At 66.6% G+C, this 26,992-nt stretch overlaps 3 protein-coding genes across 4 annotated transcripts; all 3 read left to right on the forward strand.

Moving 5' to 3' along the window:
* Window positions 1-3,611: 3,611 nt before the first annotated feature.
* Window positions 3,612-10,048, forward strand: MAPK11 (mitogen-activated protein kinase 11). The gene is made up of 12 exons (XM_043440702.1): window positions 3,612-4,101; window positions 6,180-6,309; window positions 6,390-6,448; window positions 6,540-6,651; window positions 6,723-6,752; window positions 6,842-6,889; window positions 6,970-7,084; window positions 7,341-7,412; window positions 7,650-7,729; window positions 8,162-8,240; window positions 8,322-8,495; window positions 8,759-10,048. The coding sequence occupies exons 1-12, from the start codon at window positions 3,986-3,988 to the stop codon at window positions 8,836-8,838; spliced, it is 1,095 nt and encodes a 364-aa protein (XP_043296637.1). The 5' UTR covers window positions 3,612-3,985; the 3' UTR covers window positions 8,839-10,048.
* Window positions 10,049-11,594: 1,546 nt separating this feature from the next.
* MAPK12 (mitogen-activated protein kinase 12) lies at window positions 11,595-19,761 on the forward strand. Its single transcript, XM_043440701.1, has 12 exons — window positions 11,595-11,946; window positions 12,018-12,147; window positions 14,417-14,475; window positions 15,292-15,403; window positions 15,517-15,546; window positions 15,767-15,814; window positions 16,323-16,437; window positions 16,664-16,735; window positions 16,888-16,967; window positions 17,038-17,116; window positions 17,194-17,367; window positions 19,207-19,761. The coding sequence occupies exons 1-12, from the start codon at window positions 11,822-11,824 to the stop codon at window positions 19,284-19,286; spliced, it is 1,104 nt and encodes a 367-aa protein (XP_043296636.1). The 5' UTR covers window positions 11,595-11,821; the 3' UTR covers window positions 19,287-19,761.
* Window positions 19,762-20,767: 1,006 nt separating this feature from the next.
* Window positions 20,768-26,986, forward strand: HDAC10 (histone deacetylase 10). Of its 2 annotated transcripts, XM_043440682.1 has the most exons (20): window positions 20,770-21,927; window positions 22,003-22,137; window positions 22,329-22,425; window positions 22,624-22,721; window positions 22,801-22,905; window positions 23,046-23,114; window positions 23,281-23,407; window positions 23,562-23,627; window positions 23,805-23,864; window positions 23,941-24,030; window positions 24,169-24,275; window positions 24,353-24,420; window positions 24,505-24,769; window positions 24,884-24,968; window positions 25,296-25,387; window positions 25,513-25,569; window positions 25,844-25,922; window positions 26,121-26,303; window positions 26,390-26,549; window positions 26,704-26,986. In XM_043440682.1, exons 1-20 carry the CDS (start codon window positions 21,869-21,871, stop codon window positions 26,712-26,714), a joined length of 2,013 nt encoding a protein of 670 aa, XP_043296617.1. In that variant the 5' UTR covers window positions 20,770-21,868; the 3' UTR covers window positions 26,715-26,986. The 2 variants fall into 2 exon arrangements, with proteins under 2 accessions (XP_043296619.1, XP_043296617.1); XM_043440684.1 differs by lacking the exon at window positions 23,941-24,030 and having other exon boundaries at window positions 20,768-21,927.
* Window positions 26,987-26,992: the final 6 nt, after the last annotated feature.

Consider the following 26,992-nt stretch of genomic DNA (forward strand, 5'->3'; position numbering starts at 1 on the left):
GGTCTGCCGTCCCTGCACAGCTGCCTGTGGCCTCACTTCCGTGCACTCTCTCTCTGGCCCCAGAAGCCCGCCTCCTGCTGTGCCTGTGGAGCCTCGGTCCCTGTCTTCCCTGCGGCCCCAGCGGGATAGGATGATGGTCAGACCCGGGCCATGAGTTCTAGGCTGTGGAGAGGAGCTGGTCCCAGAGACCCTGAGAAGCAAGGAGACGTCCCCGCCCAGTAGGGGTGGGGCTGGCTCGGGCCCCGTCTGGTGCTAGGAGCGGGCATGGCATGAGCGCTGGGGAGCTGTTTCCTCCTTGCCGAGGTGGGGTGCCCCAGTGTGGTCAAACCAGCACACGTTTGGTCAGCTCCTACTGCGTACACGTGGGTGGGCACGGTAGTCCCTGAAGAGAGGCTGTGTGTCCCCCCTGTTCAAGGCTGTGGGCCCTTCAGGGTTGGCACCTCCTGGGTCCCCTAGACCAGCCCAGGATGACTCAGGACATACACAGAGCTCAAGGGCCGTGTACCCAAAGGCGTGAGGCCCCTTGGTTAGTGCAGGGAGGGGGCTGCCCCAGAGGCCGCCCTGGGGGAAGGGGCTCGCTCCCAATCACATGAGCAGAGCACAGGGACCAGGAGGTGCACAACCCGTGGCCATCAAGCACACGTGCCTTGAGCACACGGGCGTGCACACGCACGCAGCGTCAGTGACTCGGGGCCCCCATGTGTTCACTCAGCACGTTGTCCCAGGCACTAGCTACACCGCAGTAAAGGGGGGCAGAAAGGGCCTTCCCTGAGGGAGCCCGTGAGGTCCAAGAATACCAACCTCAGCAGAAAAGGGATTTAGCGGCTTCATAAAAGCAAGTGAAGGGCCCAGCTTCAGATACGGCTCCATCCAGGTGCTCATGTGTCTTTGGGTTCTGTCTGACCTGCTTCCCGGTACATGCGGTTTTATTCTCAGGATCTGGATGCTACTGGCAGGCTCCCCCAGCCTGTGTCTCCACCTGGTGTACACCACTGTGGTTGAGAGGTCTCAGCAGGTTAGGTTTTTGATCATGAGCCATTTCTGGACAGGCAGCCAATTTCAAGCCACATGAAACAAGAGTGGGTATCTCCCATGTGGAAGGCACACAATTGGCATCCCCCACCCCAAGGACCACTGAAATGACACTGTATTACAGTCAGGAACTGAGACCCAGCCAGTCAGGAAATCGGAACGAGATACTGCTAAACTGGAGATGGGGGGCGGGCAGAGTTTGGGGGTTAGGGTGGGAGGCCCAAGAGAGCAGGGACCTGGAGGCCTGGCTCCTAGACTGGACCTCAGCAGGCACTTCTGCCTCCTCCCCACTGGTAGCTGGGCATGAAACTGGGGGAGAGTGGGTGGGACTGCCTTCTGCTGCAGGTCCAACAGGCGGGGTGCCCTCCTCCGTGGAGGACAGGCATGTGAATGGATCCAGAGGCCGTCCTTTCATGGGGCCTGTGGGGAAACTGGGCGTGGATGCTGGGTGCACAGGGGTGGGCTGGCCAGCCTGGAGGGATCAGGAGACTGACAAACCAAGGGGTGATGCAGCCTTCTGTCACTCTCCACTTCCCGTTTTCCTCCCAGTGCAGTGGGAGCCAGGAGCAATCTCGAAGACTTTTCCTTCCAAGCTGCAGAAAACAGCCAGCCCAGGGCCACACCCTGCTTGATTGTTGAGAGCATGAGACATCCTCTAAGTCACGAGGCCCCTGTGACAGGGCCAGATAGCATTTTAGGAAGTTCGTCTGACCTTCCTAAAGGTTTCTTCCCTTCAGGGGGACGTGCAGCTAGTCAGAAGACCAGTGTGGGGCTGTGGAGAGACAGTGTACATGGACATGTGGGATCTTGGTATCTGGGGGGCCCTCGAATCACAGTAGGGAGTGGAAAGAGGCCAGGGGTGGGGCCGGCGGCCCAGGGCTCACGGGGGCGCGTCTGTGCCAGCCCCACCGCGCCCTCCTCTCACCGGCAGCGCCTGCCGCTCCTGTCTGCCCTTGATCCATGCCAGCCCTGCTCCAGGCTCGTCCTCTACCTTCCAGCCAGACCGGCCAGGGCGACCCTGTAAACACAGCACAGTGAGAAAAAAAAAGTGCGGATCCTGTCGGAGGACAGAATCCCCACTCGCGTCTGGAATTCTGGGGGAAAGAGGGCGACGGGAGAAGGCGGGGAGGGGCTCCCTTAGTTGACAGACCTCTTGGCCCCCTTGGAGGAGGGAGGATCCGGCGCCCGCTCCACCCCGCCCGGCCGGGGCCGCCGGTCGCCATGGGAACGCGGCCCGCCCCACGCGGCCTCGGCGCAGACAAAGGCCGCCCCTCCCTGCGGCGCGCGGCCGTTCCCACGGCCCGCCGCTCCCCTTCCTCCCGGCTTTAGCTGAAGCTCCATTAACTCCGCACAAAACCTCAGTCACTTCGCCTAGCCGGGAAAGGTGTCCCCATCGCGGGGCCCAGAGTAAGCGGGGGTAGGGCCGGGGGCTGGGGGAGGGGACACCGCATCCCGCACTCCGGCGCCCAGAGCGAACTGAGGCCCGCGCGCTGGGAGTGGGACCCGGCACCCCGTCTGACTTTTGGGCTCCCTGCAGGACCCGGATTCGCCAGGCACGACTGTTCGTTTACCTGGGACTGCGTTGACATGTTTTAATTTGGTTATCCATATTTGAATATCAGGAGGTTTCACACAAAAACTCAGATTTTTGTTTGTTTCAAAAAAGGGAAAGGTTGGGCACTCAGCCTGAGGTCGCACTCTCGGGAGGGGCAGCCGAGCGCCGGCCCCCCACTTCCCCAGGGTGCGAGTCAGGGGGCTGACTCCCCAGAGATGTTCTATCCGAACCCTGGTCACGTCAAACAGAAGCAGCCGCTCCCGCCCAGAGCTCCAGACAGAGGCTGAAACAGGCCCAGCCCCTTCAGTGACAGCAGCCGGTGCAAACTGCACCTTCCAAGGGCAGAGAGGAAACGCCCCGTGCGGGGTGGAGGTCGCAGTTCCAGACCCCGCAGTACCTGGGAAAGTCAGAGTGGGCTTCCTGGAAGAGGTCACAGCTGCGGGGGCTACTTCATAAGGAGGACGGGTACCAGGCCCCAAAGAGGGCCCCGGTGGGGAGAGTTTCCTAAGAGCCCAGCCCTCCAATCCCCCTGGTGCCGCCGCTGTCCCTGGTCCTGAGGGCGGGTCTCCGGGCCCGGCCCGGCAGTTGCGCTTCCCCAAGAGTGCGGCCGACCCGGCCGTGGAGCCGCCGCTGCAGGAGGCCTCACCAGGCCGGGGAAGCTTTACCAGGAAGGGAACCACACGGCCAAGGTCGGATGGCCAAACGGGAAGGGAAGTGAGGCCGACCCAGGGTCCAAGGCGCCGCCATCGGCCCACGACGGAGGGGACCTTACCCGACCAAATGCCTAGCTTTTCTCAGGGACTATTTTCTATTCTGATACGTATATAAATGTAAATACACGTATCTCCCATGATTCGCCCTGGCTTCTCTGATTTAGAGGATTCTGCCTTCATTCCAGGGGGAGCTCTCTGGGAGAGGGGAGGGGATGAGGAGCCGGGAGAGGAGGGGTGTCCGCCCCCGAGCAGGTTGGAGCAGGGAGACCAGGACGCAGAGCAGGCGGGTGGCGGAGTGCGGGCGAAGGCAGATGGGCAGGGGTGGCGCCCTGGGTGCGGGCACGGGAGGGTGCGAGGACCCGAGCCCAGGAGGTGGAGGCGGCGCGGCCCGGCCCGGCCCGTGCGGTGCCGCGCCGAGGATAGACGCGGCGCGTTTGGGGGAGGCGCGCGGTCCCTGGAAGGAGGCCGCGGGAGGAGCCAGGAGCCGTTTCACGGCTCCCACCCCGCCTCCCCCGGGAAGGCCGCTTTCCGCCGGGCCGCCGCCCGGGGCCGGCAGGAAGCCGCGCGCTAGTCTGCGGGAACCCCCTCCCCGGCCCCGCCCCGCCCCGCCTCCCGCCGCTGGCTGGGGCTCCGCGGGGCGCGGGGCGCGGGGCGGGGCGCGCGCAGAGCTGCGGCCGCTCCGGACATGTCGGGCCCGCGCGCCGGCTTCTACCGGCAGGAGCTGAACAAGACACTGTGGGAGGTGCCGCAGCGGCTGCAGGGGCTGCGCCCGGTGGGCTCGGGCGCCTACGGCTCAGTCTGGTAGGGGCGGGCTGGGGCGGGCGGGGGGGTCTCCGCGCGCGCCCCTCCCCCCCCGTGCGGGGTTCCCACGCGGGGAGGGGCTCACCCTGCCTCCGCCCCCGGGCCTTACGCGGATCCAAGGAATGAATAGGGGGTGGGGGCGCGAGGGAAACTCCTGCCGGAGCCTCTCCCTGTCCGGGGAAGGGTGGTCCTGCCCCTCCAGCCCAGGGCGTCCTCCTCCGGGTCTGAATCTGCGGAGTCACAGCTGGCGAAAGGGCCGGTCTCCGTGGCCCTGGATGTCTGACCACGCATCTGGGGTTCCCCGGTCAAGGGTCAGGCAGCCCTGGGCTCCGGTAGATACCCCCGCTGCAGGGTGGGTAGTTTTGCTTGAAAAAGAAGAGCCCTGCTTGGGGGTGGGGCGCCAAGACCCCTGCCTAAGAATGACCTCAAGCTCTTCCGTGGGCCTGGTCCCCTCCCCTGTTTTCTAAGGGGTCTCAGACTCCGAATGGGGCTCAGGCCTGATCAGAGAAGCCTACCATCCCCCACAGTCTTTAGAGGGTCTACACCCCTCCCCATTTTTGCCCCAACCAAGAGAGCGCACACTGCACGGAGACCCTGGGACCCAGACAGGAGGGTGGGGCCTGGGGAGGCCCTGGACCTGGTGGGGCTGGCCGGGCCTTGCAGACAGTCCTTGGGGTTTCAGTGTTGACAGGCCAGCTGTGGGTGTGGATGTCAAGGGGTGCCCTCCCAATCCAGAACCGCTGAGGTGCCAGCTGTCTGTGGGGCAGGGCCGGGAGAGTTGTTGCTCTAGGATGTGGCAGAAGGTTCCAAGTGGGACTCCTCAGATCCCTCCCAGGGCCCAGTGCTGGAGCCTGGAGCAGGGGTTTGGGGTCCCCTGGGCCTCGGGCCTCACGCTGTCACTGGCCGGCCTTCGGGAACCCCAGGCCACTCCAGCCGCCCCAGCCACTGGGCCCTGGCTTCCCCTCTAACACCTCAGGGGCAGGAGAGGGTGTGAGCCAACGTGCGCCTGGCTCCTGGGGGAGCTGACAGAGCCCTGGCTGGAAGCGGGCCCCCAGACAGGTGTCACTCCTGGGCTCCCTCCCTCCTCGGGTGAAGTTGATGGCCTGCTGCCATTCCCCACAGTCCTCTGCTGACCCTGCAGACAGAAAAGTGTCTGCTCCCCTCCCCTGTGAGGGACATTCCCCCCGACTCCCACCCCAGACCGGCTTTCCTCCACCATCACGCATGAGCATCCCACGTGCTGCAGGAGGCTCCCTGTGTGGGCGTCGAGGGCTGGGGTGGCCGCACATGACAGCTTGCTGGAGCTGGAGCCTAGAGACCGCAGTGGGGCGGGAGCCAGGAGGGCTTGGCTCGCCGAGCAGCTGGGCATGGAGGGTGTGGGTCTGCACCTCCATGGGGAGGGGGGAGTGGGGCTGCAGGAGGGGAATGCTCTGGGGGTCCAGACACCACCCTCTGCTGGACATTTCCCACTGTCTAGTTTCTCACTGTCAAAGATAGGGATGCGGGGTGGGGAAAAAAAAAAAAGATAGGGATGCAACACACACCTTTGGTCAGGTTCTCCTCCACGTGTTGAATATTCCAGGGCTTTGGAGTTGGCTTTGAGACCCCTCAGGGGGCTCCCAATCCCCTGGCCCACGGGGAGCTGAAGGACCGTCTACTCTGAGAACACACTTCTGGCTGTTTCCCTTTCCACCCTGAGAGAGGGGCAGGAGTCAGGAGAAATTCAGGTGGGCTAGGGAGGCCGGATGTCAGGGGGTCAGTGGAAGGGGACCTGCCTCTGGAGGAAGGAGCAAGACCCCAGGAGGGGGACTCCCCTGGTGGTCTGGTGGCTAAGATGCTATCCTCCCAACTCTGGCGGGGAGGCCAGAGTTCAATCCCTGCTCAGGGGACTAGATCCCACATGCCTCCACTAGGACCTAGCACAGCCAAACAAATAATATTAAAAAAAATAAAATAAAAGAAGACCCCAGGAGGGAGGGGAGAGCCTGGGAGCGAGTGTGGTCCGATGCTGGTGCCAGTGGCCTTCTGGCCAGTGGGGAGGGCGGGACCGAGGCTGGACCTCACGCGCGGCCTTGCAGCTCGGCCTATGACACGCGGCTGCGCCAGAGGGTGGCGGTGAAGAAGCTGTCGCGGCCCTTCCAGTCTCTGATCCACGCGCGGAGGACCTACCGCGAGCTGCGGCTGCTCAAACACCTGAAGCACGAGAACGTGAGCGGGGTGGGACGCGAGGGCGGGGGCGGGGCGCGAGGGCGGCGGCGGGGCCGGGCTCTGACTCCTGGTGCCCCCAGGTCATCGGGCTACTGGACGTGTTCACGCCAGCCACCTCCCTCGAGGACTTCAGCGAAGTGTGAGCAGCGGAGGCGGCGCGGCTGCGGTGCAGGGGCGGCGCGGCGCGGCGGGGGCGGGGGGGCGCGGGGCTCATTCCCTGCCGCACCCAGGTACCTGGTGACCACGCTGATGGGCGCCGACCTGAACAACATCGTCAAGTGCCAGGCGCTGAGCGACGAGCACGTCCAGTTCCTGGTGTACCAGCTGCTGCGCGGGCTAAAGGTGGGCGCGGAGCGGGCGCGGGTGGGGGCGCAGGGGCCAGCGCCTGACGCCCCGCCGTCTCCTCCTCGCAGTACATCCACTCGGCCGGGATCATCCACCGGGTAGGTGCGGTGCGCGGCGGCGGCGGCGGCGGCGGGGTTCCTGCGCCTGGGACTCTGCCGGCCTCTCACCGCGCCCGTCCGCCCCGCAGGACCTGAAGCCCAGCAACGTGGCTGTGAACGAGGACTGCGAGCTGAGGGTGAGCAACCAGGGCAGGGGCTAGGGAGGCGGCTGCAGGGAGGTGGAGACCCGCGGGGCTGAAGCCGGGCGTCGCCCTAGATCCTTGACTTCGGGCTGGCGCGCCAGGCAGACGAGGAGATGACTGGCTACGTGGCCACGCGCTGGTACAGGGCCCCCGAGATCATGCTGAACTGGATGCACTACAACCAGACAGGTGGTGGCAGCCCCACCCGCGCGGCCTGCGGGGGCGGGCGGGCGGGCCCAGAGGCCAGGACCTCTGGGACAGGCCAGGCGCTCAAGACCAGACCTTCAGAAAGGCAGGGCACCACAGGTCCTGGGCTGACCCTTGCCCTGCCCAGGGTGCCGTCAGGAAGGGGCCTGGATGTGACCGTGGGGCCGGTGGGTCCAGCCCCCGGCTCTCTGGGGCGGGACTTGGGGTGGGCAGACTGATGGTGCGCCTCCCCCTTCAGTGGACATCTGGTCCGTGGGCTGCATCATGGCTGAGCTGCTCCAGGGAAAGGCTCTCTTCCCTGGAAATGACTGTATCCTTGGTTCAGGTTGGGGAGGAGGGTTGGGCCTCCTATTGCAGGGTGGGGGTCAAGGGAGGTGGGCTCTGGCCCTTCCTGGACAGTCTTGCCTCCTCTGCCCCACACCATGCCACCTTGGGATCACTGTCCCCAGTGGCAGGACAGCAGGGTCTGGGCAGTGACCCAAGGTCTGGGATCTGGGATCCCAGGAGAGTCCATGCCTGGCCGTTGGACCTTTCCTGAGCCAGGCAGACATCGACCAGCTGAAGCGTATCATGGAGGTGGTGGGCACACCCAGCCCTGAAGTTCTAGCAAAGATATCCTCGGAACATGTGAGTCGTTGGTCACCAGCCCCTCTGCTGACCTGGTGGGAGGGGGGCTGTGGGACTAGATGGGGCCCCATGGGGGGGAGCATGGGCCACAGTGGAACAGACCCCAAGGCGGGCACGGCCCCCTTCAGGGAGAAACGGGTGTCCTGGGGAGACACTCCTGGCCTGAGGGACAGGGCGGGTGAAGCCTGGCACCTGCAGCGTCCTGGCCACGGACCGTGGAGTGGCACCACACCTGGGCCTGCAGGCCTGTGGGGCCAGGCAAGGTGCTGGAGCCCCCAGATCCGAGGGGGGATGTCTTTGTTCCACGCATGCCCTTGGCCAGGCTTGTTGGAGAGAAAGGCCAGGGGCCTCTCCCATCAAGCCTCTGCCTGGCTTAGGGCCGGGGGCGGGGAGGCCCTGAACAGCCCCTCAGACCCTTCTGTGGGCACCTAGGCCCGGACCTACATCCAGTCCCTGCCCCCCATGCCCCAGAAGGACCTCAGGAGCATCTTCCGCGGAGCCAACCCCCTGGGTGAGGACGGGCCCGGGGCCTGGGTGGGGCTCCACGCTCGGCCCTGGGGGTGGAGCTGACCTGGCACCCCTGCCCCCGCAGCTGTGGATCTCCTGGGCAGGATGCTGGTGCTGGACAGTGACCAGAGGGTCAGCGCAGCCGAGGCCCTGGCCCACGCCTACTTCAGCCAGTACCATGACCCGGAGGACGAGCCCGAGGCGGAGCCCTACGACGAGAGCGTGGAGGCCAAGGAGCGCACGGTGGAGGAGTGGAAGGGTGAGGCCATGTCCCTGAGGCTGGCCCTGGCCGTTCTCAGCGGGGGACTCCCGCTCCTCCGAGAGGGTCTGGGTGGGGGGACATCTACTCCCAACACAGGGGCGGGAGGGGGCAGCTAGAGCTGGGCGTGGGTGAGTCCACCAGAAACCTGGGGGCCACACAAGGCGGGTCCAGGAAGGGGCCCGTGAGCAGAGGCTGCTCCCAGAGGGTGGGGGGCCTGGGCTGCTGGGGGCCTGAGTGCATGCTTCCCCCTCCCCGCACAGAGCTCACCTACCAGGAAGTCCTCAGCTTCAAGCCCCCAGAGCCCCCACAGCCACTGGGCAGCCTGGACGTTGTGCAGTGATGAAATGCCACCTGCCAGCCGCCCTCTGGGACCCAAGCAGGGGCCTGAGCCCACCTGCCGCCAGCCCTGGCCTGCCAGACCCCCATGGGGGGCGCCTGCCTTGAGGCCACCACAGCCAGTGGCACCCAGCCCTGGCCTGGGACCCCCGTCCTCACGCTAAGCCTTCTGGGGAACCTGCACGTGTGTGGATGCCTGCACGGGCGTGAGCCGCGGGCGTGGGAGTCTGGGCACAGCGTCTTGCACGTCCTTGTTCTCCTGCCCCCTCCCGAAGTCCCCTTTAGGGCCTCCTTGGGAGGACCTGGGTGCCAAAAGACCTCTCCCTGGGCAGTGTGTGTGTTTCCAGACCTGGATCCCAGAGGGCTGGCTCTGGGCGGGGGGTAAGTACACTGGGGCGGGAGCCTCCCTGCACAAAGGGAGAGTCTTGATGGTCAGAGCTGCTCGGTCTGCAAGTGAGGGGTTCCCTTCAAAAGTGCTGAGGCTCAAAGGGTCTTCCGTGGGGGTGGCGGAGTGGGGCGGCTGCCTGGAGCCACATGTCCACCCGTGCTGTACGCACCGCATGTGTCCTGGAATCCACACATCCCAGCAGACGCAGGCGTGTGTGAGTCTGAGGGCCCCTGGGAGCCTGCGGTGTGACCAGCCGCAGGCCCAAGTGCTGGTGACTGTACTGTTGCCTCCCCTGCCTTCAGTCCTCGATGTGGGTGGGGCGCGAGGCTTTGCTAAGAGCCTGCTGGGCGGCGTGCAAGGGGCTCAGGTGGCCACGGGCATCCCTGTGGGCAAACACCCTCTCCCCATGGACATGGGGGCTGCAGCAGGTTCCTGAGGCACGGGGCCCCGGGCCCGCTGGGGGCCTGGCAGGCTTGGGGGGCTCCGGCCTCGAGGAGGCACCCACCAGTGTGGAGGTGGATCCTGGCCCCAGGCGGACGGAGAGACCTGTGCCAGCCCCACCTCTGCCGCCCTTGGTCCTGCTGCAGGGACCTGGGGTGCTCTAATCTGTGGGTCCGCCCTTGTCCTCCGTCCTTCCAGAGCGGAGGGGACCCAGCGACCTCTGGGACAGGAACCCTCCAGATGTGTTGGGGGTGTGGGCCCGCCATCAAGGGGCTTCTCTGTCAGGTGGTGACCTCTCACCCTCCAGGACCAGGGAGGTCTGAGTGTCAAGTGCCTGCACAGGGGTTTTGCAATAAAGGGGGTCCTGTCCCCCACTTGGCTCGTGTCTCAGGCTCCAGTTCCTGCTGCCCCTACTGCCTGTAGAGCAGGGCCGCATCCCGCCAGCCCCTGAGGGCCAGCGGGATCTGAGGTGGACAGAGCAGGCTGTCCGCCCAGAATCAACCCGCTCCCTCAGAGGTTCACTGGGCAGCGTCTGGTCCAGATCCAGACCTGCCCCTCACTCTGGTCAGGGAGGAGGCAGGGTGGGGGGACAAAGGCCTGCCTTCCCCAGGGCCAGGGAGAAGCTTTCCTTTCTTTCCAGTCAAGCCCCTGCTGCTCCCTGCAGCTCAGGCTGGGAAGGCCCAGGCCCCACTGGGGACCAGGCAAGGTGTCCTTATTATGGGGACATTCTGTGCCTTTGCCCCAGGCCTTGGGAGGGTTGTGGGGATCATCTGGGAGCTGCACCTGTAGAGAGGCCTGGTCAGCGTGGCTGCTTGGCCTCAGGTCCCGGAGGACCCCTGGCGACCGGGCGGGGCGGGGAGGGGTGGGAGCAGCAGAACCCTTCTGGAGCCCTGCACCTCAATGCAGAGAGTAAGGGGGCCAGCTGGGGGCTTCCTGGAGGAGGCAGGTGGGGTGCCACAGGGGATGAGGGGCACGGGCAAACGTGCCTGTGGCTCCAGGGACCCCAGGCTGCAGCTCCTGAGCGCCGGCTCGCTGCGGTGGAGCAGGTGTAAAGCTGCCCTGGCCGGCAAGCTGCGGGCTGCTGATCCACGGAGCAGGGCACGGAAGGTGGCCGGGCCCTCGGGGATCTTGTTACCCCGCTGTGTCTCAGGCCTGGGTCACTGGGCTGGGGGAGGGCATGGAGGGGGCTCTGACGCATGAAATGATAATGCCCCCATCTCAAGGTAAGTGGGCGCCCCTCCACTTTGGGGGTCGGACATACCTTCATGGGGAGAGTGAGCCGCTCTGGCTGTGTTTTGAAGCGTAAACCTGAGGGCCTGGGCTGGACAGGGGTGGGACCTGCAGGACTGCGTGCACATCTCTGGGTAGTGTCCCCACCCAGGTGGGGGGCCTGCAGGACCACCCTCTCTGCTCCAGCGTGGTAGGCACTCTGAGTTCGGGAGAGGGAATGCGCTTCTTCACAGGGAAAGGGGGATAAAGGCAAGACGGGTGGAACGGAGCCGGGGGTGGGAGGGTCAGCGCAGGGTGAAGGGGCATGCGGGGTGGGTAGTTGGCCTACAGTGCTCAGGTCAGGTGCCTCAGGGTGGGAGTTCTCTGGTCGGGGGAGGAAGTTGGCGGGACTGCTGAACGGTGATTTGGGGCTGGGGGTAGAAGCTGACAAGCTCAGACGGCCAGGATGGGCCAGCGCCGCTGGGCGCGGCGGGAAGGAGGAGACTGGAACCCCTCGGGCCTCCAGCGGAGACACTGTGCGCTAGGTCCGGGGAGTCCAGCCCGAGGGCGGAGCGCAGAGGCAGGCTAGTCCGGGTGGGGGCTGCCCTGCGCCGCGGCGCTCCCTTCCCCCGCCTCCGGCCTCCCCACTTCGCTCGCCTCCGGCCTGCCGGGCGGCGCCGCCTCAGGTTTCCGGAGGGGCCGCGGCGGGGGGGGGGGGGGGGCCGGGGCGTCACGTGCGCCCGGGCCCCGGGGCCGGTTGGTCCTCCCGCAAGGGAGGGGCCGCGCGCAGGCCAGGCGGGGGCCGGGGTCGGAGCTCCGGACCTGGACAGCCGGCAGCCGGGTTCCCCGGCGGCGGCGGCGGCGGCGGCGGCGGCGGTGGCCCGGGTGCGCGCCGGGACCCCAGCCCTCGAGGCACGGTGTCCGCGGCGGGGGCGGTGCCCGGCCAGCCATGAGCTCTCCGTCGCCCGCCCGCAAGGGCTTTTATCGCCAGGAGGTGACCAAGACGGCCTGGGAGGTGCGCGTCGTGTACCAGGATCTGCAACCCGTGGGCTCGGGCGCCTACGGCGCCGTGTGGTGAGCGCAGGCCGGGCTGGGTGGCCGCGGGTGGGGTGTCCCGGCCCCTTGCTGAGCTGTGCGCCCCGCAGCTCGGCGGTGGACAGCCGCACGGGCGCCAAGGTTGCCATCAAGAAGCTGTACCGGCCCTTTCAGTCCGAGCTGTTCGCCAAGCGCGCCTACCGCGAGCTTCGCCTGCTGAAGCACATGCGCCACGAGAACGTGAGTCGCGCCGCCCCACCCGCGGCCACCGCGCTCCGCTCATCCCCCGCCGGCCCCAGATCCTGCCCCGGAGACCCCTGGGCTGCTTCTTGGGGTGGCGGGGCGGAGGCCGTGGGTCCGACCGTGTCCCGGAGCGTGCGGGTCGAGAGGGCGGCTTCCCCGGGTCTCGTCCGCTCCGCCTGGGCCAGTCCCGCAGCCGCCTCTGGCTCTTTCGCCCGGGGCCTGCTCGCGGATGGCCCAGGCCGCCGGGCTCCTGCCCTACTCGCTCCAAACTTTGACTTGAGCCCTGGGGACCTTGGCAGGAGGAGGGGTTTTCCTGGAAGGGGACCCCCCCCCCCCAGCCCCCCGCCAGCCGGCTGCCCCCTGCCCGCTCCTCTAGCCCCTTTCCTGACCCCAGTCTGCCTCCTGAGCCCCAGCCCTGGGACTGGGATGGCTGGGAACGCGGAGGAACCCGAGTTGTCAGCTTCCTCAGAGCCCCCCGGTCTCTGATGGAGAAGGGGTCCAGTGAGCCCAGCCGTGTGTGGAGGATGTTGGGCACCAGCTGCACGCAGACCCTTCCTGTGACGCCCACCCGCACAATGTGAGGAAGGGCCGGCCCCCACCAGGGAGGCGTCTCCTCTGCCTCCAGACCTGCCCGCAGGAGACGGCCGTGGTGCCCCAAGCCTCTCCCTGCACAGTGCGGGCTGCAAAGGGCCCTTCCCTTCTTCCTCCATGCAGTTCCTCCTGTGACCCTGAAAGCTGCCTGCTTCCCCTCCCACAAGCCACTCCTGCCCAGTCTGAGGGTGATCTGGGTGCCCAGACCCTGGCCAATCATGGCGGGCCGGCACCTCCTGGTCCCCGTGTCCACCGGGAAACTGCCCTCAGCTCCAGGGCCCACCCGCTCAGTGCCTCGGGGGGTTCTCCACTCCCATCCCCGGGTGGAGCCCCTTGTGGTGGACACCCACCCCGCCCCGGCTTTGCTACCTGCAGGCACACCTGCTCACACGCGGGACTCATCCCCATGAGGACTGACCCCTCTGCCAGAGCCTTCCTGCGATCCCCTCCCTCCCAGTTCATGCTAACCCCTTGCCCTGGCCTGTCCGCACTCTCCCTGGGCTTCTGCTCCGTGGCCTCCCGGTCCTGTCCTTCCTTGCTCGGGCCTCCCCGCTGCCGCCGGTTCCTGCCTTCCTGCAGGCCCCCTGACCCACAGCAGCTGCCCCCCTGAGCTGGGAGGCTCCGCCTTTCATGATCCTGGGTTCCTGGGAAGAAACGGTCTCCGAGAGGCTGAGGCGTGACCCAGTCCTGCCAGTTCTGTGCCCACCTCTGCCCCTGCACCCCAGCCCCCCACCCCCAGCACTGGCCTCTTTGTGCAAGGCAGAGGCCTGGAAGTTTCCATCAACCTGACACGCCTCCCCTGAACCTCCGGGATCCTTGCTGAAACCGCCTCCTGAGGCTTCTGCTGCCTCTGGCCCCTCTCTGGTGTCCCTGCCTCCCTCACCCGTGTCTGGCCCTGGAGGCTGCGGTGGTCACCAAGCCGTCCCTCTGCCTCGTGCCCACTTTGTCCCTGCACCACAGCTGGGGCCGCACCCAGCAGCATGCCCGCCCAGCCCCCCGTGGCGGCTCCTGGGATCAGGGCAGCCTTCACCTGGTGTCGCGGGCCCGCTCGCTCTCCTCGGCTTCTCCTTGGCGGCTCCCTGGCCTGGTTCTTGGCCACCTGGCCTCTCTCCCATGTTCCTCAAGTGCTCCGAGCTCTCTGTCTCCTGCCTCGGCCACCATTTGTGTGGCCTCTGCCAGGCCTGCCCCCTGCCAGCACGCCCACCTGTCCCTCCAGCCGCTTGGATGTGCAGGCTTCACGGGTCCCTGGAGGCCCAGGAGCCAGCTGTCACACTGCCCGTGTGCTGTCTCCCCCCAAGCACAGGCCTGCGGGCTGTGGGTTTGGTCCTAGTCCATCTGCCTGGACCTCTTTGGCAGAGGCGTGGTCCCTCCTAGGGGCTGGCTGCCCCCACCCTGGTCCTGGGTCTTCAGCAGGGACAGGAAGTGGGGTGATGTCGGGCCAAGGGCTGAGCTCCTTGGGTGGCTGGGAGCTGCCCCGGACTTGAGGCTGCCCCTCCCCCAGAGGATGCCCACAGTCTCCATCCAGAAATAGCCTTTGTCTGTGGGCACGTGTGCCAGGGCAAGGTAGAGCTGCCAGTGGGCAGAGCTGGGCCCGTGGGCAGTTGCAGGGGGCTCTCCTGCCGAGAACAGTGGGTGCCCGAGCCCCCGCCCACCCGGTGCTTGGCCTCCTCCCCAGGTGATTGGGCTGCTGGACGTGTTCACGCCCGACGAGACGCTGGATGACTTCACGGACTTGTGAGTGCCTGCCTGGGGCTGGCCGGGTAGGGAGTTGGTGTTGGGTGGCTCCTGGGTGTCAACTTCAGCTTTGGGGTTGGCGGGGAGCCCCTTGAGGCGGGTCTCACCTCGCAGCCTGGCCAGGGGTCGGGGTGCACCTGGCCCCCCACTGCCCGCTGCCACATGCTCTTGGTGCCATGGGGTGGACCTGGGCCCTCTCCTGCAGTGCCAGAGTTGTGAGTCTTGGCCCTGAGGGTTGTCAGCGGGTCCCGTGCTCCGTGCTGGCCCTGAGGCTGTGCCTGTAACTGGAGCTGCTGACCTTTGCCGGCAGGAGGGGAGGGGCGCAGGGGGCCCAGTGCTGACTGTTCTGTGACACCTGCCCCGTGACTGCCGGGGTGGCTACCCCTGGACTCACGCTCCCCTCGGCTAGGAGCCTGGGCCCGGCCTGGCCAGGGCGGGGGAGACGGGCTCCTCGCCGCCCAGCCTCGCGGAGGTCAAGGACGCACACACAGTGGCCCGGCGTCCTGGTGGGGTGCTCAGGGTGTCTCCCCGTCTCCCCCCCCCATCCAGCTTGCCCCCCCCCCCCCCGATGTGGATGCCCTGTGTTCACCCCTGTCCAGAACCACCTCTCTCCTTTCTTTCGCCCCCTCCCCTGCCTTGAACCTCGGTCTCCCTGGTCACCCTTCGGAAACCCAAAGCACAGTTCTCAGCTCCCTGGCCTCGTGGGGCCCGCAGGGTGGGGCCCGGGGGTAGCGCCGTGGGAGGCGGTGACCACGTGCCACAGTGTGACGGGGTCCCATGCGACCCTGACTGTCTGTACCTTGTCACACCCTGCAGTTACCTGGTGATGCCGTTCATGGGCACCGACCTGGGAAAGCTCATGAAGCATGAGAAGCTGAGTGAGGACCGAGTGCAGTTCCTTGTCTACCAGATGCTCAAGGGGCTGAAGGTGGGGACACGGGATGGCGGGGGGGCGCCTGCGGGGCTGGGAGGGGCCCCGGGCATGGCCGGGACTCGGGTTCCTGTGAGCTGACGGCCGCTGACTGCCCTCTGTCCCCACAGTACATCCACGCTGCTGGCGTCATCCACAGGGTGAGTCCTGGCCCGGGGGGGTGCCTCTCCTGGCTGTGGGTGTAAGGGGCTCCGTCCCAGAGCCGCCCACCCCTGAGGGGGCACCCCCTCTGCACACCGCCCGGGGCAGGTACCCCACCCTTCCTGGAAGGGCTGCGGGGAGGCCGGCCGTGCCCCCACGTTCAGGCGCTGCTCGGGCCCTGGCCTTGGCCCTGCACCAACACCATGCCTCTGTCCCCAGGACCTGAAGCCCGGCAACCTGGCGGTGAACGAGGACTGTGAGCTGAAGGTGTGTGTGGGGCTGGGCACTTGGGCCCTCCCCCACACCCGCCTGTCTGCCCGCTGGGCCCCTGCTCTCAGGCCCGGAGGTGGGCTGGCCCAGGCCCACGCGGACGGACCAGACCCCAGCCATCCGGGCCGTGGCCGGGGTCCTAGGGCGGCACTTGGCGGGTGGCCTGTGGCACATGTCCATACCTGCTTGAGGAGAAGTGGGGCGGAAGGGGACTGCACAGAGGCACTGGCCGGGCCTGGGCGTCCGCAGGGGCGGGGCGCGGGGAGGAGACCCCCGGGGGCCTGTTTCTGAGGGTTGGGGGCAGGCGTGGCCTGTTGGGCCGGGGGCCCTGTCTGTCAGGGGGCCCTGGAGGCAGGGTTAGGGACACGTGGTCGAGACCTCATCCCCAGGGGCTTGGCCTGAGGCCCCTGTGTGCCCGGGCCCCTTGGGGTCTTCTGGACCACAGTCGGCCCGCCCACTCCCCAGGGACCACTTTGCCCCCCACTCCCTCTGACTCTGGCTATAGATCCTGGACTTCGGCCTGGCCCGGCAGGCAGACAGCGAGATGACCGGGTACGTGGTGACCAGGTGGTACCGGGCGCCCGAGGTCATCTTGAACTGGATGCACTACACGCAGACGGGTGAGGAGCTGCCCGCCCGCGCCCTGCTCCACGGGGGTCTGTGGCGGCTGCTCCGTGGGGAGGCTCCAAGCTGGGTGGGGGGCTGGGTGGGGGGTGGCGGGCCAGATGGCTCCGGCGCCCATGACCCCTCCACCGCCCCCACCCCCATCTGTGTCTCCCCCTCCCCAGTCTGTGTGTGCCCCCCTCCCCAGCCTGCGGAGCCCTGACGCAGGGGCTTCTGTCTCAGTGGACATCTGGTCCGTGGGCTGCATCATGGCCGAGATGATCACGGGGAAGACGCTCTTCAAAGGCAACGACCGTATCCTATACCGAGGGCCAGGCTGGGGCTTACCCTGCACCTGGGGCTGGGTTTGGGGGGGCTTACCCTGCACCTGAGGGGACACCTGCCGGGAGCAGGTGGGTGGGCGAGCCCTGTCTCTGGCCCGCTCTGTGTTCCTGACCTTGGCCAAGACCTGGACCAGCTGAAGGAGATCATGAAGGTGACGGGGACGCCTCCAGCGGAGTTTGTGCAGAGGCTGCAAAGTGACGAGGTCAGCCGGGAGCTGGGCGGGGGCTGGGGACAGGCCCGGGACTGGCTTCTCACGGCCTGCTCCTGCGCAGGCCAAGAACTACATGAAGGGCCTCCCTGAGCTGGAGAAGAAGGATTTTGCCTCCATCCTGACCAACGCGAGCCCCCTGGGTAGGTGGCACTGGGGTGGGTGTGGGGCCGGGCCCTAGGACGCTGCCCTCGGCCGGCCTGACCTGCCCTTCCTGCAGCCGTGAGCCTCCTGGAGAAGATGCTGGTGCTGGACGCGGAGCGGCGGGTGACGGCGGCCGAGGCGCTGGCCCACCCCTACTTCGAGTCGCTGCAGGACACGGAGGACGAGCCCCAGGCCCAGAAGTACGACGAGTCCTTCGATGACGTGGACCGCACGCTGGACGAGTGGAAGCGTGAGTGGGGGCCCCGGCCGGCCCTGTGCGGGTGGCGGGGCTCAGGGCCCCGGGCCCCCCTCCCCGGGATGCAGGTTCAGCGAGGAATGCAGCAGGAGGTCAGAGGGCACATTCAGGCACTGGGCCTCTCCTGGCGCCCGGAGCAGCTAGCGTGCCCGTGCACGTCTAGGCCAGGGCCCAGGCTGCCCCGGAGCCCCTCAGAACCCCTCCCCAGGCCTCTGCTCATACTTCTTGGATCTCCTGCCCCTTCAAGACCGTTCCTACCACACAGTCACACAGCACCCTTGTCCTGCCGGGAGGGCCAGGTCCACGCCAGGCAGCCCGTCTGCCCTCCACCTTCCTCAGCACCCATTGCCCGTCCCCTCCAGCCCACTGAGCACCCCCATCCATGCTCTGCGCCGGCAGGCTTTGCTTTGGCTGTCCCTAGACCGAGGGCCCTGCTGGTCTCTGAGGGCTGCTCAGCCTGAGGCTGGGCTCAGGGTCACCTGCGTGGTCCCCGGCCCGCCCCCCCACCGCCAGGTCCCTGACGCCCCACGCTGGATCGGGCTTCGTCCAGCACGTGGTCTCTCTGTGGCTTCAGGCCCCGGAGGGAGTGGGGACCCAGCTGAGGGCAGCATAGGGCCGATGGAGCTGCGGGCCTGGTGGCTGCTGTCCAAGGCCCCATCCTGGCCGAGCCTCAGGCCAGCGCTGTGGTCCTAGACGCGGAGGGTGGGGCGGGGCCGGACGGCTGTGCCGCTCACACGAAGCTCTTTCGGGTCCCTGGGTTCTCGGTGCTGCCAGCGGGGGCTGCACCTTTCTCTGTGCTGGGTTTTGTGCTTGTAAGTTTTCTGTTGCTAAAAAAAGACCAGAAAACCCAAAACCGCAGGCCATAGGATCCTGTCTGTGGTTCCCGCCCCAAACTGTAGTAAGAACTTTTGCTTTTACTACAGACCATGTTTGCGGTTAAACCCCCGGTCAGATATTTAAGCTCATTACTTCCTGTCTCCCTGGGAAAGGCCAGCCTTCCAGCAAGGGCTTCTCCACACGGACCTTCCCCGTGTGGCCTGGCCCCACCCTGCGTGAGGGTCAGACAGATGGCCTGGGAGCCACCTCACGGGTGGGAACACAACCATGCCGCTCACTGGGCAAACCACACAGACCACATGCCGTTGAAGCATGGTCCTCTGAGTGGGGCTCCGGGAGCCCCAGTGGTCCCCCAGACGGGCGCTCTGCCGACCTGGTGACTGTGGGCACGCTGGGAGAGGTGGAGCAGCGCCCCCTCCCTAGGGACCGCCCGCTCTGGGCGTGGTGCAGGGAACATGGGGACCGGTGAGGAAGCCCGAGATGCAGGTGGTCAGTGGGAATTTCACTCTTGTTTGAGGCTTCGTGGATGTTCTGCATTCTGAAGCTGGAACGCCCTGGTGGGACCCTGAGTAGCTCCACTTGAGTGAACACATTGGTTTATGTGCGTGCAACATCCTCTGTTCACCGAGGCAGGCTGTGGGGCCAGAGCCACTCTGGGGGCCGCGTGTGTGGGCTACAGGAGTCCCGTCAAGGGTGGACAGTCCCTGGGGATGGATACGGGTGGATTCGCACATGTGCGACAAAGGAGCTCCCTTGGTGCCTAAGCCCTGGCAGTGATCTCTGACTGTAATTTAGGGGGCAGTGAGCCCCGAGGTCAGTGACCTGTGCTCTGGGCCCGGGCGTTTTCCCCATGCCCACCCCGAGTGGAATCTCAGGAGCTGTCACTGGCCCGGGCGAGCACTTGGTCTGGGTCACTGGCGTCGATGCTTGGTATGCACCGTGGAGCTGTCTGATGGGTGGTGGGCTCCTTCTGTGACTCTGTCCTTCTGGCCCCAGGTGTCACATATAAAGAGGTGCTCAGCTTCAAGCCTCCCCGGCAGCTGGGGGCCAAGGTCTCCAAGGAGACAGCCTTGTGAAGACGCCTGGGCCCTGGCTGGGGCTCCACCTGGACGGGAGACCCCGTCTGCCACTGTGACCTTGGCTGAGGCTGGAGTCTCGGGAGCCCCTGTGCTCCACGGAACCTCTCTTGGAAGCCTGTTCCTCTGCTCTCAGACCCCATCTCAGCCTAACCTTGGAGGAGCATCTGGACTTTCTGGACAGGATGCCCACCTGACCTGGGGCTGGGCTCTGAGCCTTCCAGCAGCGGTCCCTGCCCCCAGGACGCACCAGAAGCTTCAGAGCCGGTGGGGTGGGACAGGACTTGGGGTCAAGTCCTGGCCTCTGACCCTGCCTTCTCTGAACTGTGCTGAGAAGGAAGGACAGGATGCCGACTCAGGGATGCGTCTCCTGAGGGTGTTCGTGTGGACGCTTCTTCACCCCCAGCCTGGAATGTACATTGGTCACATGGTGTGGCCCCTCGGCTGGAGGAAATAAACCCTTTTGTAGGTCCCACTCTGCTTCACTTTCTCATTCCTGGGCTGGAGCTCCACCTTTAGGTTTGTGTTTGGAGTAAGGAGGCTGGTCTGGGAGTTTCTCCCCACCCTGAGCCACTGGGCCTGGGCAACCCTTCCCTCCCCGGCCACAAAGCTGACCCCCCAACCTGTGTCAGGGAGCCTCAGGCCTGGAGCCCCCAAGATAGGGTTTGGCCCCACCCTTCTTGCGTGGTGGTGGTTGTGTAGTCAGTTGCTCAGTCCTGTCCGACTGCTTGCAACCCCGTGGACTGTAGCCCGCCAGGCTCCTCTGTCCATGGGATTCTCCAGGCAAGAATACTGGAGTGGGTTGCCGTTTCCTTCCTCTAAGCTTAGACCCTGGAGCCAGATGCAGGGCAGGGCCTGACAGGGGTGAGGGGGTCAAGGTCCAACTCGGGTGTCAGTCCCCGGTATCTGGGGTTCCCGCACTCTCCAAGGCCAGATTCGTGGGCGGGAGGGTCATGCAAGACACTTGCGGCTTCTCAGGGGGCCTCTGAGACGCCTGAGCTTTAGCAGAAGGTGGTTTCTGTGCTCCTCTTCCTGTCGCAGGCCCGGCCATACCCTGCTGCCGCGGGTGAGCCCGCGGAGCCCTCTGCTGGCCGTTGCAGAGGACTCGCTGACGGGTCAGGGGCCACCCTGGGGCTCCTCCCGACTGTTTCCCTTGGGAGGTGCGCGCAAGGCGGTATCCGCCCGTTTTCCTTCTCCCGGCCTCGCGCACAGCTGGTTCAGCCGAATATACGGTCAAGACAAGTGACCACAGTGGATACCGCCGTCCGCCCAGGCCGCCCGCGCCTGTGACGCAAGCGTTCAGCCATCTCTGCGGGGCGGGCGGCCGCGGGCCACGCCTCGGCGACCACGTGCGCGGGACGGCCTGTCCGCTCGCGGCTTCCGAGCTGCTCTGATTGGCTCCGGGGCGGGCACGCCTTCCCCAGCCCGGCGGCGGCCAGGGGCCCACGCGGCAGGCACTCCTACCGGGACGGGGGCGTTTCGAGCAGGCTGCGGGCCGCGGGGCAGTGCAAGGCCTCCCTCTACAGCTGCCCCGCCGTGGGGGTCGTCCCCGTACGGCTGGGGCAACAGAGGACGGGAGTGAGCACGCCTGCCCCGGGCCCCTGCCCCGCCTCTAGCTCTCCCGCCGCGGAGACCAGCCCTCGCAGGCCCAGCCATCTCGCCCCCACCCAAGACCGCCTCAGAAAGTCTGCCCTCCAGGCCCGGCCCACAGCCCGACCCCACGGGCTCACTCCCCCGAAGCTCTCGGTTTGAGGCCGGGAGACACCCCTCTGTTGGTCCCCTCCCTCGCTTTCCCCACGCGGTGCTGCGCCTGTCCGGCTTCTCGGCCACAGTCCTGAGCCCCTGAGTCCCCCGCTTTCCGGCCGGTGGTCTTCCCGGAGCTTCAGTCGGACACTTCTTGCGCCTGGGGGACAGCTCTGCGCTGCAGCCCTGGCCGGCCTGAGTCCTGGCCCCCTTCCCGGGGCGAGGCTCCTCATCGCCTCTCTCCTTCCCTTTTCCCTGCGCCCTCGCAGCCGGGCCTCGGGCAGCGCGGGGCGGCGGTGGGCAACCGCTGTGTCTGAGCCGCGGCGCGGGGTCTGGGCGGGCCTGGAGGAGGCCCCGGGCGTGGGGCGCAGACTAGCGTGGCGCCGCCGCGACAGCCCGCCGAGCTTGGGCACTCCGGCCGTCCGGCTCCGCACCCGGCCGCTCCGACTTCCGCAGGGGCGCGAGGCAGAGAGCCCGCCCTCGGCGCCGGGGGAGGGGGAGGGGGAGCCGTCGCCGGCGGGAAGGGAGGCGCGCGGAGCCGGAGGGGCTCAGGCCTGGGCCCGCTCTGCTGCGTCGGGGCGGGGACTGGGGCAGCCCTGCGTGGGACGAGACGGAAGCCAGGGCTCTGGAGCTACCCGGGCGACCCCGGCCTGGCTGTGTCGCCAGCTGGGCCTGGGGCCTCCCCGTCTGGGCTTCCTGAGATCCCGCCCAGGCCCCAGTGGCTCCCCTGGCTGCTCCCTGGGGTTGCCACGAGGGGCGGGCGGCGCACTGACCTGCCTGTGAGCAGGATCGTTGGGTCCTGCCCACCCTGAGTGGCCCACAGTGACCCCGGGCGGGCCATGGGGACTGCACTTGTGTACCACGAGGACATGACAGCCGCCCGGCTGCTCTGGGACGAGTAAGTGGGGCCTGGCAGAGGGAGAGGTGGGGGTGAAGACAGAGGCTCTGGAGGCTGAGCTTTCTGTCCACTCAGCCCTGAGTGTAAGATCGAGTGTCCTGAGCGCCTGACCACTGCCTTGGAGCGCCTGCAGCAGCAAGGTCTGGAGCAAAGGTGTCTGCGGCTGGCAGCCCGCGAGGCCTCGGAGGCGGAGCTGGGCCTGGTGCACAGGTCAGATGGGGGGTGGGCCACTGCCCTAAAAGGCTGGGGCTGCCCCAGCCTGCTGTTCTGGCACATAGAGCCTCCCCCCAAGCCTCAGTTTCCCCGTTGTGGGGGTAGGCGAGGCAGCAATGAGGCGGGCAGTCTCTCTCCTCTACCTGCTCCTCCTGGCGACCCTGCCTTGCCTGCCTGCCTCTTTGCAGCCCCGAGTATGTGGCGCTGTTGCGGGGGACCCAGGCCTTGGGCACCAGGGAGCTCCAGGCCCTGTCCAAGCAGTACGATGCCGTCTACCTCCATCCGGTGCGTGCCCTGGTTAACCCGCCCCCCCAGTCACACATCCGGCGCGCGTGCCTGTTCACGGCCGGCACTCCCGTGCACTGTGCCCTGTTGGCTGCCGCTGCAGGTGCCCGGGAACGGTGCCCTGTAACCTGGCACAGGCCTTGGCCGAGCCTGTGAGGAGTGGGGGGCCGGGGGCTGACCTGGACCTCTCCCCCGCAGAGTACCTTCCACTGTGCCCGGCTGGCCGCAGGGGCTGCGCTGCAGCTGGTGGACGCGGTGCTGACGGGAGCTGTGCGCAACGGGCTCGCCCTGGTGAGGTGAGCGCGGCACCCCCCCGACCTGCGGGGGGCCCTGTGAAGGCACAGTGACCCTGACCTGCCCCACGCTCACCCCCAGGCCTCCTGGACACCACAGCCAGAGGGCTACTGCCAACGGATTCTGCGTGTTCAACAACGTAGCCATAGCAGCCAAACACGCCCAGCAGCAGCACGGGTTGCGCAGGTTTGTGTCAGTCCGGCTGCAGGGTAAGGCCCAGGCCAGACACGAAGCGGGGACGGAGGGACCTCTTCCCATCCTGGGCCTGGCTCCTGGCCAGGAGTGGGAGGCCGGGACCCTTATTACCCCAGAACTGTCTGTCCCAGGGTCCTCATCGTTGACTGGGATGTCCATCATGGTCAGGGCATCCAGTATATCTTCGAGGATGACCCCAGGTAAGCTGGGGGCTCCCTGCCACCCCACTTTTCAGGCTGAGCCTGGCCTGAGAGGGGAGACACAGCTGTTTGCTCAGCGGCTGGGGGCGGGGGTCAGGGTTCTGCCAGGAGCCCTGAGGCTGAGGGGGCCTGACCTCTGACCTCTGACCCTGGCTGGCTGTTGCAGCGTCCTTTACTTCTCCTGGCACCGCTACGAGCACGGACACTTCTGGCCGCATCTGCGGGAGTCAGATGCCGATGCTGTCGGACGGGGGCGGGGCCTTGGCTTCACTGTTAACCTGCCCTGGAACCAGGTACTGGCCACCGCCCCCCTCACCCAGCCTACGTTCCCACTAAGCCGTGTGTAGCCCAGGGCATGCAGCCAGAACCACCCCCAGAAGCCAGGTCTGGGGTTGAAGACCCTGCAGTGCTCCCTGGCAGGGCTGCTCTGACGCCTCTTGACTGCAGGTCGGGATGGGAAATGCCGACTACGTGGCCGCCTTCCTGCACGTGCTGCTGCCCCTGGCCTTTGAGGTGACTCTGGAGGGGGTGGAGGCAGGAGGGGAGGGGTATTCGGTGCCCAGAGGCTCCCCTCTCCCCACCAGCGTGGAACAGGACTCTTGGGGGTTAGGAGGGTCTCTCTGGAGGGGCCTCCCCTCTGCCTCTGCTCCAGCTTCTTTTGTGTCTCTTCCGACCGGGCCCTGCCTGCAGTTCGACCCTGAGCTGGTCCTAGTCTCTGCAGGATTCGACTCAGCCATCGGCGATCCCGAGGTGAGGGCCTGGCCTGGCTTTGGAGGGCTTCTGGGGCCCTGGGCCAGGCCCTCCTCACGCCTGGCTCTGGCTGCAGGGGCACATGCTGGCCACGCCGGAGTGCTTCGCCCACCTCACACAGCTGCTGCAGGTGCTGGCTGGTGGCCGGGTCTGCGCCGTGCTGGAGGTGACCGCAGCGAGGGGGAGGGCACCTGGGCAGAGGCTGGGGTACTGGCGGAGGTTGCTGCCGTGCGGAGCGGGGCGTCCCGCCTGGGGCCCTGACCGCCCAGCTTGTCGTGTCTCTGCTTCCTCCTCCTCCTCCCAGGGTGGTTACCACCTGGAGTCCCTCTCCCAGTCCGTGTGCATGACGGTGCGAGCGCTGCTGGGTGACCCTGCCCTGCCCTTGTCAGGGCCCATGGAGCCCCATGGCAGGTGCGGGACCGGGAGGAAGGAGGGTGGGAAGGGCCGGGGCGGGAGGCCGGGCCTCCTGATCCTGCTTCTCCTCGCAGCGCCCTGGAGTCCCTCCAGCGTGTGCGGGCAGCCCAGGCCCCTCACTGGGTGAGCCTCCAACAGCAAGGTCAGCCTGACTTGGGTCGGCAGGTGGGATGACGCCTCAGGCTCCTGTCGGTGGCTGTTACTCTGAACCACCCTGTACCCCTAGGTGCCGCCCCTGTACTGAGCCCCGGCACCCCCTGCCCAGAGGGGAGGCCCTCACTGCTGCCACCGGGGGAGCCTGAATTCAAGGCAGCGATGACTCAGGCCGCTGATGCTCTGAGCGTGCTCCTGGAGCAGCTGCACCTCCACCCCACACCCCCTGTCCGCGTGGCTGCTGCCCTGACTGTGCCAGACGCTGGCCGGGCCCTGCCCCCGGGTGTCCTCTGTGAGGAGGGGTCACTGCCGCGGGAGGAAGCACAGGCCTGGGCCAGGTGGGTAGGGCGGGCCTGGGGGAAGGACCGGGCCGTGGCTGCCCGTGGCTGTGGGACTCAGCTGTGGTCTGTGTCATGCCGTGTCCTTCTGTCTCCCTGGTTTGTCCACCACAGGCCACGTGAGGCCCTGGCCCAGGAGGAGGCCCTCGCTGCACTCGGGAAGGTCCTGTACCTCTTGGACAGGATCCTGGATGGGCAGGTGGGGGCAACCGGGAGTCAGGGCAGGGCTGGGTGGTACAGAACCATGTGGACTTGAGTGTTGCTTTGTACCCAGGCTCCTTCCCAGGACAGCCCCCAGGGTTGATCAGGAGCACCCCCCTCAGTTCCCTCAAGGAAATTCTCTTGGCGGAGAGGTGAAGGGGATGACTTGTAGTTTTAAGCGTCTTGTTTTCAGGAGTGAAGCAGTTGAAGCAGTTTGACCTCAGATTGCACAGATGATACCCCGTAGCCAGGGGCAAAGACAAGACAGATGGGTATGTTTACCCAGCTTGGGAGTTGCCCTTTACACCTGTTACCCACCCCACAGGTGAGCAGTGGCATGGCAGCCACACCAGCCCCTGCTGCAGCTGCCACCCTGGATGTGGCCGTTCGGTATGGCCTGTCCCACGGAGCCCAGAGGTAAGCCTCTCCTGGCTGGTCTGAGGCTCCCAGGCAGGGCTCATGGGCTGGCCGCGTGGGAAGGGCTCTGGGAATGGGCTCCAGGTGGGGTGAGCAGCTCATCCAGGAGCCAACTCTTCCTCTAGGCTGCTGTGTGTGGCCGTGGGGCAGCTGGATCGGCCCCCAGCTCTCACCGATGATGGGTATGATCTCGGGTCATGTGTAGGTCCAGTTTCACAAGTAGGGCGGGGTGAACACATCACCCTGGATTCCTGGGTGACAGGTGGGCGGGGCCTTCTGCAGCTGGAATTCCAGAAGGGCCCCATGGGAGCAATGCCAGGAGGGTCTCCAGCACGGAGGGTCAGCAGTCCTAGCATCTCTGCCCCTGAGCTGTCCCCTCATCTGTCTGGGCTCTGGAGAGTGGGTGACATCTCACGCACAAGCACATGTATCCATATGCTTGCTCTCCCCTGGAAGGAGGAATCTATGGCTGAACATTGGGGGCAAGGAGGCAAGTGCCCCGTCCATGTTCCACGTCTCTGTGCCACTGCCAGTGGTGAGTGGGGAGTCACAGGGCAGGACAGCTGTGCTCACTAGCACTGGCATGAAGGCCAGACTCCTGGACTTTACCTGCCCTTCCTGGCGGGACTGGGGGTGTGAGTGTCTGCCCACCCAAGATTGCGAGGTGGGGTGACCCGAGCTGGCCAGAGTTTCCTGGATGATGGGCCGGGCTATGCTGCTGTCACTCCCATAGACAACTGGTGGGTTCCTGAGCTGTGCCCTGGCCCTGGTGCTGCCCCTGGCCTACAGCTTCCAGCCTGACCTGGTGCTGGTGGCGCTGGGGCTGGCCCATGGCCTGCGGGACCCCCAAGCTGCACTCCTGGCTGCACTACTTCGGGGCCCAGCAGGCGGCCGAGTCTTGGCCCTTGTGGATGAGGTGAGTTGGGTGGGGTGGACCTGCTGTGGGATGGGAGGTGGGGAGAAATCAGTGACTCCCTGCTTCCACCTCTGTTGCTGGCCCAGGAATCCACACCCCAGCTTGCGACAGTCCTGGCCAGCGTGCTGAATGGGGAGGCACCCCCCAGCCTGGGCCCCTTCTCCATGGCCACCCCAGAGGACACGCAGGCCCTGATGTACCTGAGACCACGGCTGGAGCCAAGGTGGAAGATGCTGCAGGTGGCTGGTGAGGCTGCGGGACCAGGCTTAGGCTGAATGCGTGGGGCCTTGGGTGACAGCTGCCTTAGGTCTCTGTGGGGAGAGGGCTCACATCCCGGGGAGCGGGGTGCTGCCCTGAACCAGCTCATGGCCCTGTCAAGCAGTTGTGCCCCGCTTCTCAGCGCCTCCTTGAGTGCTGTGACCTGGCAGCTTGAAGTCGGCCAGGGTGAGAGTATCTACACCGTGGAAACGACACTACGCACCAGTCCCCCGGGAGCCTGTTGTTAACTGCGCCAGCACGTTTCTGCGCGAGGCTTCTGACCTGAGGGCCAGGCTGTAGGCCTGCCCAGGACACGGGCTCAGGGGCTCTACCGCCGGGACCCCCGCTCCGGCGCCAGCCTCTACACGGACGGCCCCTCCCCGGCTCCCATCTCCCAGCCGTCAGTAAAAGTAGGTTAAGCCAAAGTCCGA

The sequence above is a fragment of the Cervus canadensis genome, chromosome 21, assembly GCF_019320065.1.
Source record: "Cervus canadensis isolate Bull #8, Minnesota chromosome 21, ASM1932006v1, whole genome shotgun sequence".
NCBI lineage: Eukaryota > Metazoa > Chordata > Mammalia > Artiodactyla > Cervidae > Cervus > Cervus canadensis.

Coding starts and splice junctions, on each gene's coding strand:
- MAPK11 (XM_043440702.1), top strand. CDS start 3,986: ATGTCGGGCCCGCGCGCCGGCTTCTACCGGCAGGAGCTGAACAAGACA. Junction 6,890..6,969: donor ACGAGGACTGCGAGCTGAGG/GTGAGCAACCAG, acceptor GCGTCGCCCTAG/ATCCTTGACTTCGGGCTGGC. Junction 7,730..8,161: donor CAAAGATATCCTCGGAACAT/GTGAGTCGTTGG, acceptor GTGGGCACCTAG/GCCCGGACCTACATCCAGTC.
- MAPK12 (XM_043440701.1), top strand. CDS start 11,822: ATGAGCTCTCCGTCGCCCGCCCGCAAGGGCTTTTATCGCCAGGAGGTG. Junction 15,547..15,766: donor CTGCTGGCGTCATCCACAGG/GTGAGTCCTGGC, acceptor CTCTGTCCCCAG/GACCTGAAGCCCGGCAACCT. Junction 17,117..17,193: donor GACCAACGCGAGCCCCCTGG/GTAGGTGGCACT, acceptor CCCTTCCTGCAG/CCGTGAGCCTCCTGGAGAAG.
- HDAC10 (XM_043440682.1), top strand. CDS start 21,869: ATGGGGACTGCACTTGTGTACCACGAGGACATGACAGCCGCCCGGCTG. Junction 22,722..22,800: donor AACGGGCTCGCCCTGGTGAG/GTGAGCGCGGCA, acceptor GCTCACCCCCAG/GCCTCCTGGACACCACAGCC. Junction 24,276..24,352: donor CCCATGGAGCCCCATGGCAG/GTGCGGGACCGG, acceptor TTCTCCTCGCAG/CGCCCTGGAGTCCCTCCAGC.